Source organism: Hermetia illucens, chromosome 5 (assembly GCF_905115235.1).
Source record: "Hermetia illucens chromosome 5, iHerIll2.2.curated.20191125, whole genome shotgun sequence".
In the NCBI taxonomy this organism is placed as follows: Eukaryota; Metazoa; Arthropoda; class Insecta; order Diptera; family Stratiomyidae; genus Hermetia; species Hermetia illucens.
In genome coordinates, this window is record NC_051853.1 from 38,380,172 (window position 1) to 38,395,049 (window position 14,878).

Here is a 14,878-nt window from a genome sequence, read left to right on the forward strand (position 1 = left end):
TTAAGATTCCAAAAAAGGGCACCCACTTGGAGTGTGGCAATTGGAGCAGTATCTGCGTGGTCCCTGCTGCCGCAAAGATAATAGTTAAAACAATCTCGAAATCCATCGAGGAACATCTCGAAAGCTTGGTCAACAGAGAGGAGACCATATGATGGCGCAAAACTTCACGTGTTGCACCGAGGTAAAATCTGGGTGGAATTTGAGGTACAAAGCGGAGTCCGCCAGGGTTGCATCCTGTCGTTGATATTATTTCTTATTGTTCTTATCGGTGACGTTCTTCATGCTGCCCTGCCCGGAGGACGTGGAAGAGTTCAATGAACGACTATATCTTTCCTCTAACACCTCGATTGTGTTGACGACATCTGTTTGCTTGCTCACCTCGACCTGCACCATGGCCAAATGGCTCTGGATTTGCAAAGGGAGGCAAATAGAGTTAGGCTAAAGATAAACATCAACAAAACCAAGGTTTTGAGTCTGACGGGTCATGCACCATTCCAATCTGCATTAGTGCACAGAGCATCGAAAGCATCGATCAATTTGTATATTTAGGAAGCGTGGTTTCTGCTGACGGCGGCACCGAATCTGATGTTACCAAACGCATTAACAGCGCTTGATCCGCGTTCGCTGCCCTATCTAAAATCTGGAAATGCAGCTTTCTCAACACTTAGATCAAGTCGTTCTTTCTGTGTTACTATATGGGAGTAGCACATGGGAAGTGAACTCCACTATTACTCAAAAGCTCCCAACTTTCCTCAATACCTGTCTGCGTCGTATCATTGGAGTACGATGGTTTGATACTACCTCCAACAAACAATTTGGTCGGGGCACTCGTATGCGATGTGATAGGAAGACGGAATTAAGGAGGGCATTGTGGGCTACGTAATACAGTGAAATACTCTCTCCTAAGATGGCCGACGAGTGGGTCGCCCCAAGGACACTTGGCGCAGAATACTAGAGGAGGAGTGCGTGGGTTTCGAGAAGTCGTGGGGTGAGCTGAATTGCAATTCAGGTAACCGCAAGCGATGGCGCGTAGGTGAGGTTGACGCGCTAAACAAGGGATAAAAGGCAACCATATAATTTGACAAATATTTCGGGAACCAACGGTAGCTTGCAGAAGAATTAAACGCGTCGAGTTCTGTATGCAAAAAAAAAAAGGATTCAGAATGAAGAAAAATGCGAATGGAAGAAAACATGCAAACGTGAAATCATCTAAAACATTTTGCCTGAAAAACATAAACAAAAGCGGTTTGTTTATCAAATCAAAAATCACAGGAGGCGCTGAAAACACTAGATTAGGGCTTCCTATCTTACAGGATATAATCTCTTCTGATTACATTTTGCTTCGTTGGCAACGAGCTAATGGTGATGAATTCTTTGATCGACACAAAACATATAATGTCATGCCATGTGCGGAGATAAAATTACCGAAGGGTTCGAAGTCCAAAGCAGATTCCAATGAGGTTGTATTCTTGATGATATCTGTTTGCTCTCTTACTGAGTCAACGGCACAAAGTCGTTCATACCTTAGGCGTCTAGCTTCCGGTTTTTCAACTTGTTTCTTACTTCCTGCAGTACTGGACGGTCTGGTTTTTGAGAGCTGTCCGTATTTCTTTCTTAGTAGTTGGTGATTTTTTTCCAATACTTCTATCACTCGCCGGTCAGCGCCATTCTTTGCTGGAGTTATCCCCCTCGCTGATTCGCTCATTCATATATGTATAGATTTTGACATCTCTGTGCTAGCCAGGTCGATTAGACATTTGCACCCACCCATTACGTATTATAACTACAAAAACAAAAAATAGTGGGTCTAAATCACAGGCCCAATTATAATTTGCAGTGAAATGGAAATTTCGTTCATGGAAGAGGTTTTTGGACAAATCACAATTTCGCCCGTGATTTAGACACGCGTTTTTTTTTTGTAGTATTTAGGGCAATGCCTTTCAGAGTATTGTTCATTACAAAGAATGGCGTCCGATGTCGTCACAGCTTGGAATAGGAAGCGTTCCACCAGTGGGGATTATCAATGATCAGCGAACTTAGTGCCCCAGGAGTTCATTAGCTCGATCACCAATTCCGAAGATACATGGTTGTAACGCGTGGAGGAGACATGGTGATAGGGGGAAGTTGTTTGAGACGATGAAGCAAGAGGTTTTATCCCTTTTGGTGTAGCAGATAGCTATCGTTGATACGAATAGTTTCTCCAAGTCGACCGGGGATTCCCCGATCTTACGAGGAGCATCAGCACAATGAACTTCCGCACCACGGTGTAACTGCTTGCTTCCGCTTTAGTTCTGGTGGAAATCGTGGAAAATCAAATTAATAATCACCGCTGAGTACAATGCTGGTCACATTATACCCTAGCGTACCGTTACGATAATGAATGAAGTGCCCGAACACGATTTAAGGCTTATGCCCAATTGGATTCTTGCGACAATGAATATTATTACTAAGGACGTTTTCTTGGTTACTGGTTCACACCGTGTGAAGCGAGGAATTCGCAAAGGCCCAAATTTCCAAAGAGTTTTGAAATCTAATCGCCTGCAAAAACGGACGAAAACGCAAATAAATTACCTTTGGTGCACTACTGAAGGAGAAGTTAGGAAAACTCTATAAGGTGGGATCGGAATGACAAAAAGGAACACTGGCTCCTACGGAAGAGATGTGTAACCAATTGCTTGAAGACGCCTGGAGAATTGCTGAAAACGCTTTTCGAGACTATCATTTTCAACATTCGACAATGCAATAAGAAGCTTGGTGTTGAGCGTTATGTTTGTGGTTTTCTGTTATAATAAATTCTTCCCCTTAAACCATCATTTCTCTTCTCGTAACCTTCAGCGATAAATACTTCGCGGAAAGGCAAATATTCACGGAATGGTATTTCGCCCCGCTGCACCTACACTCTTCGAACGAAATTTTTTAAGCCAAGAGGCAGGATAAAAAAATAACAATCCCAGATTCTCCTTATTATATGAAACGTGAAATGTCAATAAAATTTCGGAAAATTTATAATGTTGGCGAATTGAGAAGAGAGAGGCAAATATGTTTCTAGGGAAATATATGTATAACAGACGTAATAAAATCATATTTCGATTTGAATAAACTTACGAAAAACGCTTCAATGAAGGAAATTTGTTAAGTCAACCCCTCAGCGATATCACAATTATCGCGCTCAAGCCGCAGATCATTAACAGTCTAGGCCAGCCTTACTGAACAGTTCCTAATATCATGATTTTGCCCCGAAGTTCACCAATTCGATATCCCTAGTAGCTACTGGACATCCTGGCCTACGCCAATGGTTTATACAACGCTTGTCGTTACCCCAGCGCGGAGCAACGATGTTGATGGTATTTGTTTTGCCATTGCCAGGCTAAGAGGTGACAGAGTTTAATCCAGTTGAAAGTGCCCCATGTTTGTTTGTGAATTTCTCGCCAGGCAAATCAGGTACTTGCAATGGTCATTCTGTGTAAAACCTCCAATTTGATGGTCCGTAATGTGTTGTCCTCATATAAACTCACGTTTGAATACGAACTTCGTCCTTATTTGACAGCTGTCTCCCACTATGATTTTGATGTAATACCTAGGGCAGGCTTTGAGGGTTTGCCCAGCAGAGTCGCATGGACTCCTTTTTCGACTCTGCAGTCTTCTCATGGAGGCTGATGTTTATGAGACGGATGTTTCAAAACCGAGAACAGTGGGTTTCATGTTGTGATTGACTAGGCAACGCCTTCCAGTTTACTAGATGGTGTCTATTACATATGATCTAGTCGCTTTTTTTTGGGAAACCTGCCCCTTTGCATTGCGGTAACCTAAACTCTGTATATGGAGCACGTGCTCCATGGGACAATGCGCAAATCCTTTCCTCATTTTTACTGTTAAATCCGCCGTCATATTTGCAGTGTAATGTTAAGCTCTTTCCCTAACTTCACGATAGATAGTTTAGTAGAAGTACGGGTAGTTATACATTTGTACATTAGGTTCCGTAAAATATGCATCCACTTATATTGAAATTATTCTTTTTGTTTTCCTATTGCGGCATGGTATCATCTGCATGTATCATTCGTGATTTTGTTTTTGAGCTTGGAGTTTAGGGACGATCAACATGAATGTCTAAATAAATTATTGTCAGCTACGAGCTCAAAACTATTCAATAAACCGAAAAGGTAGCAATTTCATATTTTCATCCGCTTGCATAAAAGTTGAAGTTGCAACGAAACACTCATTGTCACGCGCTCGTTGGCCTTTTTATTAGCACTTCCGGAATATGGGCCTGGTCATTTGTATTTCCGGTAGGTTAAATTCTAGAATAATGTAGAACAGTGCCGAACGGATTGGCCAGGCGGAGCTCTGCTCTTCGCAGACCCTCGGCGGGTCTGTGCTTCGCTGGCGACTGTCAAGGGCGGAATCTTCTCGCACTACTTAAAAGCCGCGGATCTCAAACACCGAAGGCTCACCACCTGTCCCAAGTCAAGAAATATTTGACACACTTACAACAAAACCCGGTCACGAGAGCGGCGGCGTTGGTCCAAAGAGGACCATCCCGCCAGGCTCGGCCTACCATACAATTCGCATTACCGAAGCTGCGGAGAAGAGGAGGAACCCTCAAGCAATTCCTTTGTGATTGCCCAGCTTTAGCTAGAGTCAGGCTACGGGCACTGGGTAAACCATTCTTTGGGGACCTTAGAGAGATTTCTAGCTGCAGGGTGGGAGAGCTGCTTCCCTTCGTGAATACTACGGGTTGACTCTGAAGATCTGAGCCGTCCGGACTCTGCTTCCCTGCTCTCATAACAGCAGTCACGGTCTTTGGAGTTTGTGTCATCAAAACGGCGCACCATAGGGCTAATTGGGCTCTCGGGGCGGTCACTGATACCTACCTACCTTTCTAAACTCTAGAATCTAAGCATATCGCGAAACAATATGATAAGCTGCAGCAAAAATCAACGAAGGAAGAAACCAAATGACGGCGATCAGCTTGCTAACCTGGAAGACTCAATCCAGGGAGGAAAAACCCGTTACCAATTGCATCTAAATCCGATTCATCTTCTAACTCAGATGATATTCAGGGACGACTTAAGAGGACATCATTTTTCCTTGGCATTTCTTGAAATAATGAAATGGAATGCCCCTTCATAGAAGGGGATGGAGTCTGTTGTGAAATTTCCTTTTCTCGTTCCTGGCATAAGAACTAGGGAGTTCGGTTTCTGAATACGATAGAAATGTGAATCGGCATCATTCGCAGATAAAAGGAGGAGGCAGTAAGGAACATTTTACAACAAATCAGGCAGTCAACAGGAGGAACATGATAAAACCAGTGCCTGATCGACCAGATAGAACGAGTACCTAAAGGATATGATTTAAAAGGCAAACAGCCGCAGTGTGGTCACAGTGGGGGGGGGGGGGGAGAAGAAGAATTAAAGGCAATGAGCAAGCGTATATTGAAAACAGGAATACTTTCCCGTTCGGCCGGGGATATAAGACAAAGCGCGTGCCCCGTAAAACGCGTTTTAAACTTTCATAATGGGATATTTAGGCCCAATGGAAGGAAGGGTCTTATCCTTTGAATTTGAGGTTGGCCAGCAAATCAATGTTACCCTTTCTTGTGCAGGTGAATGGAGCTGGTTTTCTTTTGTACGACCAAGGGTAGGGACAACAAAACATGCTTTTGAGATTTTTTGAAATAAATATACGATCAGAAATCGCAACGATTTAGGCGACGACGCCCTTTTAAATCTCAAAGCGGAATTGACCTGGAAAATAATATTTATTAAAGGGCATCCATCGATTTCAATCTACCTTGGGGTATAATTAAAACCATGCTTTTGCAGAAAGGAAACCTCATTAAGGCTTAAAGACTGCCAGCAGCCACACTAAGAATTATAAGCTTCATCTGCGGGGAGGGGCGAATTTCCTTTTTGATATTCGGGTCGAAAGTCATTGCGCAGTAAAGCAAATGCTCAAAAATCTAAAAGTCCCATTACTAAAAATTCATTTCTCCAAATTAACTCAAGCAGAAAATAAGATATCAAAATATCCCGGTACACCTCTGTCAGTTCTAAATTGTTATCGTGATTTTTTCCAAGCCCTTAGATAAGTTATTAGGTCTAGGCTTAATAGAATTTACGCTACCCACCTAGCTGGGTGGATTCCGCAATTAGATTTCGAATTGAAGTCACCGTAAAAGAAAATTGCTTCTAAAATGTGACAAATCATTCAGACTTACCTTTGTGCGGATTGCGGTATAGAAATCGTTTTAATTTCCTGCGCCTTTCCGGTCTCCGTCATCTTACATTCCGTCAGGTCATCAATCACCCGTCTCGGTTGCCTCCTGGATGGCATTCGCGTGAACATTGGTGGTGTTCTGCCCATTGCAATTACATCCTTCACGGCTTGCTTTTCTGTTCTTCCACTACGAAATCCAATGTGCCCAGACATTTTCCACAAGACACCATTTAAGGATAGTAAAAATAATCCAGAAAGAAAAAACGAAGAAGGACCAGAAAACCAAATTAAAAATGAACGTCATTAGTTTTGCATAAATATTTTCCCTTTTGAGGGCTTGGATAATGCAGGATAATACAATCTGGCTTGACCTCGTTTTGCGAGAAGAGAATTTCGAATTTGTCTTCTGGAAGGTGCGAATGGACAACACGATGATGATGACTTTATGGTTTTTAGGTTGGCTCACGTACGTCTGGTTCCATTTGCATGAATAATTCATTTTTAATAAAAGCGAAAAAGTGTGGATAGGTGAGGGGAGGTTTCTGACCGCTCCCTCAAATCTTTCGTCACCTTTGACTCAGTTCGCATGAGATTGAATTCTAGGATATACAGACATATGTGGAGTTTCCACACTTGAGAAATAATTTAGAACATTGTTGCTCGCAAGTGTTTGTCTTTTTGTTCAAGCCTTTGAGGTGCTTTGTTCATCCTTAGGAACAGTTTGGTAGTTCAAAGGTGGTCCGGAAATTGATACGAGTATGACGCAAGACATGAAATATTATTAAGTGCATACTAGAAATTCCTAAAAATATTAACGATAACATCAGCTTCCTTTTCACTAAGAGCATGTATGATAGAAAAGGCGAAAATACCAGAATTTAAGTTTACTAAAGTCACATCTCCACCCTCAGCCACAAAAGGCAAGGTGGCAAAAACTCCTTGGAACGATAGTGTAAGAAATGGAAATGGATTGAATTTCATCCCTTATTTTCCATTTGCCTGGGTGCGGTCCTTTCCACACTATAAATGAAACTCATTTGATATTTTACCTGTAGCGGAAACGTGATCCGAGCGCAAACAAATCAGTTGCTCCTGCCTGCGATTGAAGGGGCGCAACACGAACCAAGCGGAAAAATGCATGATGTTCGATACAGCAACGCCAAAGATGTTTACACGCTGACTTCCGAGGTGTTTCGAATCCATACGTACTTAGTTCATTCTGCAATGAATAAACAATAGTTGGTGATGTAATGGCGGTGGGTGGTGCATGAAAAGTCGATTAAAATGTTACGCCATCAAGGACTCGGCGATGAGGGCGCCGGGATTGTTTTACAAGAATGATGGATACGGTAGAATGTCTACAACTACTTGAATGTTAAAAGTTTTTTGAGTATTTACATTTTTATCGCAAACTCGCAACATGAAGTATCGTCCTTTGAAGTAAACTTTTGCTATTCGAGGCCAATAGTAATGGGCTACCGTTGTTTTGTTGCGCAGAACAACAATGCCGCTCGGTGTGAGTCCAAGGAAATACTCCACGCTGTCTTCACCCTGTAAGTAGAAAAGTTTAAAGGTGAATGGTTTCAAAGGAGTGATTTAATATTAGTTCGATGTTAGTTTTGAACCTCGGCCTAGATAATATACTACCTTTTCGAAATTTGCAATTGAAGATAGCCTCGTCTGACAAATGTTTGTATGAAACTAAATGGGGAGAACACATTACAGAGGATTGGAGTTGTTAAAGTGGACAAGAATATTTGATTTTTTATCAAAATTATCTGTCAAATTTTGAACTATAGGGATCAGAGCGGTAGAGAGAAAATTCGGTCCCGGAATAAAAAATTATGCGGAAAACTAGGCCCGGGATGAAAACTGGGCGGGACCCCTATTACCCCTATTTTTCATTGAGATGACCCTCCTGGAGGAACCTCTCCCTTTCAACCTCATATTGCCAGACTTGGTAGGGACATCAATATCTTTTGAGACAGACATCTGTTAACATTAGCTAAGGGTATTTGAAAGTAACCTATTGCTCATCGATGTAAGAATGAAGAAGAAAGAAAAGACTACTCTCTTCTCGTAACATGTGAATCCGAACCTTGGTTTCCTTTATTTAGCCAGTATTTTTTTCTATTCCATTACGTAAGCCTCTCTCCCCAACTCTGAGAGAACAATATGGTAGTTGGTTGCACCAAAACGTGGGTAAAAATTAGTGAGTAGCATCAAGGCAACTACCGGCAAATCGGATTCATTTTCCAATTGACACTCCATAAGCATAATTAGGTATGGCACAAGATTTCATACAGTATATGAAGTGAGTAACGATTAACGCGCTTGCTTGGCTGACTGAGCCTGATACTGATTTTGAAATAATCCTGCCCAGAAACTCGATAGTAACTTTCGGATTTGTATGGAGCTACGAATGACTTAAATGACAAATTATCTGATGCAATTCAACTGCTGCATCAACACACGGCAACTTTGGCGTCGACTCAACACGCTGTTTCAAAATCACCGTCAATTCTGCTCCCTCAAGCTGCTGCTTCATCGAGCATCAGCGTAGCTTCAGTTACTGAGACGCCGCTGACTGGCTCAGTTTATACCCTGCCGGCGACTGCGGCCAACAATACTGGCGCCATACCTAAGTCGACCCCGGTCGACTAATTCTCTGCCTCCATCTGCCACTGCGTCTACAAAAGTTTGTATCAGCCCGACGGCGTCCGTTAGCCAACTCAAAAATCATCCTCCATCCGAGATACATGTTATCTACTCAGCATCGGCTGCGCTACGCACTTCTGACGATTGTCCAACTGTCGCTGCATTAGTACCACCACACGCTTCCTCCTGTGCATCATCGACGCCCGCTACCGCTGAACCGCATGTACGCATACTTTTATCAAAATGTAAGGGGTCTAAGGACCAAGCTGTCGGATTTCAAACTGCCTTAGCATTCCAATATCATGTCATCTGGATTTCTGGAACCTGGCTGGATGACAGAATTTTAGATTCCGAGCTCCTCGAAGGTTATTCTGTCTTTCGTTGTGATAGAGACTGCGCTGCGTTTGGCAAGACAACCGGCGGTGGTGGCCTAATAGCTGTTAAGTCCCCTCTCCGCGCGGAAATCATCTTTTCCTTCTCCTCCTCCAGCTACGATTCTGTCACTATACGAGTCATTCCGCCGAACGTATGCCCCTTTATAATATTATGTGTATATTTTCTCTGCCTCAGCCCGCCTTCTCTGCACGAGGATTTCTTCGGGAGATTATCAGATCATCGATACCATGACCATCAGGTTATGGATAAAATCTGGCTTAATAGGTTACGGTGAGCGGGTCACTTAATCCGTATGGATGAGGATGATCCAGCCCGGAAAGTCTACAAGGATAAAATCTCTTGTAGAAAAAGAACACGGGGCAGACCCTGCCTGAGATGGAGCGATGGCATAGGCCAGGACGCCAGACAGCTTTTAGGGATATCAAATTGGTGGACCTCGGCGCAAAACCGGGATGTCTGGAGTTCCTTATTAAGGCAGGCCTAGACTAGATACCGGTTGTTACGCCATTGATGATGATGATGAATGGCTGTAGGCCACCACAGCCACTTAAAAGGTAGATGTGAATAGCGCAAGAGATTTGTTATCTTGCAGATTACTCACTAAGGAAGCGATGATCACACTTGGATCTTAGGGATAAAGTGCAAGTTCATCGATTGAGGAGAAAACGAAATAAGGGATCAGATGTAAACTTCGCTGCATCTATAGTGGCTCTAAGCATTCTATTTTAATTTAATGGGGTAGTTGTACTTCGACTATCTCCTGATATGTTGGTGTTGCGACGACAGTCCCTTATTTAGGGTGGAGTAGTTATCACTGTCAGCTATATGGCCAGAGGAGTCTATTTGGTCTTATTAGTTTGAAGAGATCGGTAATCGAAAGTTCATTTAGAGCATCGGCTTGACTTATTTAGGAAGGACATTGCTAAGCTAACTCAAGCTACCATAGGCAATGCCTGCACATAGGTCTACTGGAATTATGTCGTCAGCAGTGAAACAGCTATATTTAAAATTCTCGACACAGTCAAACATAAATTTTCTTTAGTTTACAGTTGGTTGCGATGGCGAAAGTCAGTCCAGGCATAGTTTGAATGCAACTTAAGCGATGAACCAGTGGAGCTTGCTCAGATAACTTAATGTTTCCCATCGATGCTCAGACATGACAGTTTTCGGTAAAGGAGCAAAAGAATATTGGGGTGGACTATCGGGGCTATCCACTCAAAATACTGAGTGGATTTCGGCGAAGGAGCCATAAATAGCTCGAAGAACTGGAAGGTACCGTGCAGGATGCCGCAAAAACAAGATCGACTACTTGCTAGCTAATCAAGTTCGTAAGTTCTGCCAATAGGGGAAAATGCAACGTACACCTCGAAACTAACGATATTCTTCTCTAAGAGTAAATTGATTGCCGTGTTGGATGAAGAGATTGAAAAGAGCAACCCATTATAGACTCGTTAGTTGTATTTTATTATTTATTAGGTCTATTACGCTTTGGCCTTAAACTAATAAAGCTTTTTTGGACTGTGACGGAAGGGTGGCATACCATCTTGTCAGCGTGCTCATATGAGGGAATCAATATCTCAGAGCCAATCCAAATACGAAGAGATACGAGGGTGATTCATTTAGTCCCCTTTGGCTTTGTATCCTACTAAACTCTTTGAGTTTAGGAGGAAATCCGTGAGTTGGTATGGAGACTGGACTTAGGCCACCAGAAGCCATCACAACTTTTACGTGCTGTGCAGCTGAAAGCAGGCAGCAAAATGATCGAGAGTGTCCTGAAATCGCTGTGATATCAGCGGTTACCAATGAAGGCATAGATGATCAGCATCATTGGTCCGGCGTCTGGCAGTATTCTGTAAGAGGTGTCAGCGGTTCATGACTGAACTAGCCGTTAATCGGCAGTACGGCTTCATTATCACAAAGAGGATATAGCCCGTGGGTTACGTTCGCAGCATTCATCGTATGTCCCGGGACAGGACACAGAACTATTAGAAGCCACGATCATGTGAATCACCATGCACGGATGCGGAAAACCACGTTCGATACTACCATATCAGATGAACGGCAGTGTTATTAGCCAGAGCCGATCTCATAATGAAGAATATCTTCCACAGTTTAATTTATTGATAGACACTGGAGTGGAGGTGTCCATTATTCCAGGTTTGCGAATGAAACCTTTGACAACAAATTTTAACTGTTAGTATTGGCCTTCGTCGCGAATACATTTCGAAATTTTTGATTGTGGAAGTAGCTGAAAAGCAAACGTATCATTGTTCCGCATACGAAGCTTTTAACACGAGGATACGAGACGGTATCCACAATCTGGCAAGGTTCCGTGTACCATAAATTTTCCAATTTGACTTATCTATCCATGCAATTTAATGCTCAGCAGCAAGTTCCGCATCATATCATTGCTGATAGCCTTTCGATGGCAGATGAGCCTCGACATCTTAGACCCAAGAAGTTAAAGAGGAAGAGTTCGATTATATTACTGAAGATTAGGTATTGTCGAACCTCTAGCAGCCCCTGGGCATCACCATTACAAATTGTGTTTAAGAAGAGTGGCTCGATGCGTATCTGCATGGATTTTTGGCAAACAAAACCATTTTCTCAAAAGTCGAGTTATTTCGAGCTTTCCATCAAATACTTATTGCCGAAGCCGACGTTCCTAAAACAATTGTTAGCATTTCGGTTTGTTTGAATCCGCCCCGATTAAGTTCGGTCTGCGGAACGTAGCGCAATAGATTCATTAATTTCTCAACGAGATATTAAGTGGTCTCAACTTTTGTGAATGTTATGTCGACGACACTTGATCGCATAAGAATCGCCAGAGTAGTATCTCCTACATCTTAACCTAGTGATACAGTCATTTATATAGCAAAGTGCATGTTCGGCATGTTAACGGACAAATATCTCGACTGTATAGTATCTGACAAAGAAGTCGCTCCATCTAGTTCCCGTGTTGACACGATCCAAAACTACAAAAGGTCGACGAGTTACAACGACCTTCGTTGTTTTTTGGGTGTCAGGAACTAAAGGTGGTTCATCAGGAGCTTGTGGATAAGTATAGGTTGATCATGGAACATGCCCGGCTTACCCGTATGAACCGCAGATGGTGCTCGATAGTTCTGGCTGTTGGGTATATTGGGCTTTAACCCTACACAATAAATCTGATGTTCTGCTGGCTGGCTTGCTCGGGCAATCAATAAAATTTGGTATGTTAAGAACGAACGAAATTTTCCCCTTCCACTCAATCCATCTGAGTCAAAATGCCATTATTGTATCAACCGGTTGTAATTTATACCCTTAAGTTGATTCCCGTTTGATCAAACATGCAAAAAACTAAACGTTTTGTAAACTCAGCACGATTTCTGGTTCCTTTTATGAATTTCTAACTAGAAACTCATTTTCGATCAACAACTTCGTGACCAAGTTTCGCGTATCAATTCCTCAATTAATTTTTTCGTGTTCCCTTGTCTCCCTTGCCCCACTTTTTGTCTTTCCAGTTTCCTTAAGAAACTTTTTAACGATATAGTAGGGTTTTCAGTAAATTCCTATGTAGTAACCAATTCGGGTTTTCGAGATGGCCAGAATGACCATCTAGGTTAATCATAGTCAACTAAAAGGGCTCAGTTATCCCAAAGCCTGCAGTCTTGGTCAACCCGGACGGGATGACCAAATACTCCGAAGTTCAAGAGAGACATTATACCTACTCGAGAGACCTAGCCCCACAGTCTATTAAACGATCAAAACTAAAAAGATGAAGTCGTCCTTCGAGGTCCTCCCACCCTAACCAGAAGTACCATTCTATACTAAATACGTGCTTGATATTCATTCCAGCGGACTCGATACCTATCTCTAGCAGAGTACCAACAATTTCTGTCAACAGCAATGTGAATGACTTGATAAACATTGTTGATCAAGGGGCGCTCATTAAACCTTAGTGCTCCATTATGATTCTTTTGGTTGTGATTGCGGTTAATCGTTCCCATGAGTAGCCATAGTCATGGTTGCATCACTGATAATTTTCATCACGGTAATGAGAGGTAGATATTTTTCGTCTTCTTCAGCTTTTACCCCGTTCAGAAGGGGGTAGGCTCGTTTCAAGCAGTTTCGCCCTTTTATTCAGTCAAAGATCTGATCTGGATGGAGTCGAGAAGATTTAAAAACACCATTCGCGTATCAAGCCATCGTGGCTTCGGCTGACCTTTCGGTCATTTTCCATCGACTTTGATGTTCACACCAATCCTAGATGAAGAATAGACTAAGATTGCCCATTTACTTTGAAGTACCATTCCACCGATTTTCTTCCTTCGAAACTATGTTCGCTATTAGAACTCCATTTGACTTACTCTTGAAGAGTATCGGTACCACACTGGTCAATAATGCTGCTTGGCATCTTTAGGTTTTTCAAACTATGTTGACAAACTCAAAAATAATTTCTGGATTTTTGTCCTCATAATAGCTCCAATATATAAACAGGAAACCGCCTATCGTTATGACTCCACATAAAAGTTGTTGCCTTTTCTGATTGCCTTAGTCTACAGTGACTGGGTTATTGTATGTTTTTCTAATTAGCCAATCTAAACTAATTACTGACAATATGTTAGCTGTTAGACCATTTAAATATATTACACTAGCGGAAATGCCTGCAGCAATAAACGGATTATAATAAAGCAGTTTTCCAATTTGCCTAAACTGTAACATCGACTGTTGTTGCCCAAATAAGGAACTCCCTCAAATGTGTTCCTTATTCTTTCTCTAGTTTTCAATCCTTCGAAGTACTCCATAAAAAATAAGTGGATTTGAATATTTCCTTTCGCAAGAGTTAAGTGCTTGAAGTTAATTTCAGTTCACATAACAATTATCATCAAGGAAGTAACTCTAATTCACAACCTAATAAACATAAAATTTTAGCTTCCCTAACTGTGGCAATTATGCAACAATAACAATTCTCATAAATTTCCCAATAAATGTATGCAACTCTTTGAATGTTTCCTTTCCATTCTTCACTGTTCTGTTTGTTCTCCTCCAGACTGTGGAAGCACGGTTGGGTGAGTGTTACAAGAATTGTATTTGCCAAAGAATACTTACCAGCACTGGATGCAGATCGACTCCATACATGTCGTGCCATTTCACTTTATCGAGGTAATTAAGTTCCGCTGTTGCCGGTGTCATACCTTTGAGCAATTGATGAAGCTCAGCGACACGTGTCTCCAGCTCACATGTTTGATTCGCTACCAATCGAAATTCGGATACGTAGCCATTCGTATGGCGTCTTGGATCGTAGTCCCCAAGTTCGGCTGTGAATCGATACAAAAGGACATCAGTCGAAATGTTTATACCGAGGAATGAAAATGAGAGCACAGAGAATAGGAAATGTAAAGGAAAACCTAAGGAAAATGAAAATAAGCTTTTATTTGCGCTGCTAATCTCGATAGGTTGTAAATATTTTATAGGCAATCTGCAACATAATTTCCAGATTGGAGTTATTTGCAGATCTTTGCTAAGTAAACAAAACAATAAGGTGGAGCAAATTACTTGGTATCACGAAAATATTTACAGGAATCTACGGATTGGATTTTGAAATATGTTTACGGAGAGGACATAA

General features: G+C 42.0%; 1 protein-coding gene across 5 annotated transcripts in view; it reads right to left on the reverse strand.

Annotated features, from left to right (window-relative positions):
• Positions 1-14,878, reverse strand: part of LOC119657758 (band 4.1-like protein 4) — a 350,940-nt gene that overhangs the window by 57,203 nt on the left and 278,859 nt on the right. For all 5 annotated transcript variants that reach the window (XM_038064818.1, XM_038064816.1, XM_038064815.1 and 2 more), the window contains exons 9-12: positions 14,362-14,570; positions 7,615-7,767; positions 7,266-7,435; positions 6,218-6,403 (exon numbers count right to left, since the gene is read on the reverse strand). In XM_038064818.1, the coding sequence (XP_037920746.1) occupies positions 6,218-6,403; positions 7,266-7,435; positions 7,615-7,767; positions 14,362-14,570 (718 nt within the window). The remainder of the gene's footprint in view (positions 1-6,217; positions 6,404-7,265; positions 7,436-7,614; positions 7,768-14,361; positions 14,571-14,878) is intronic.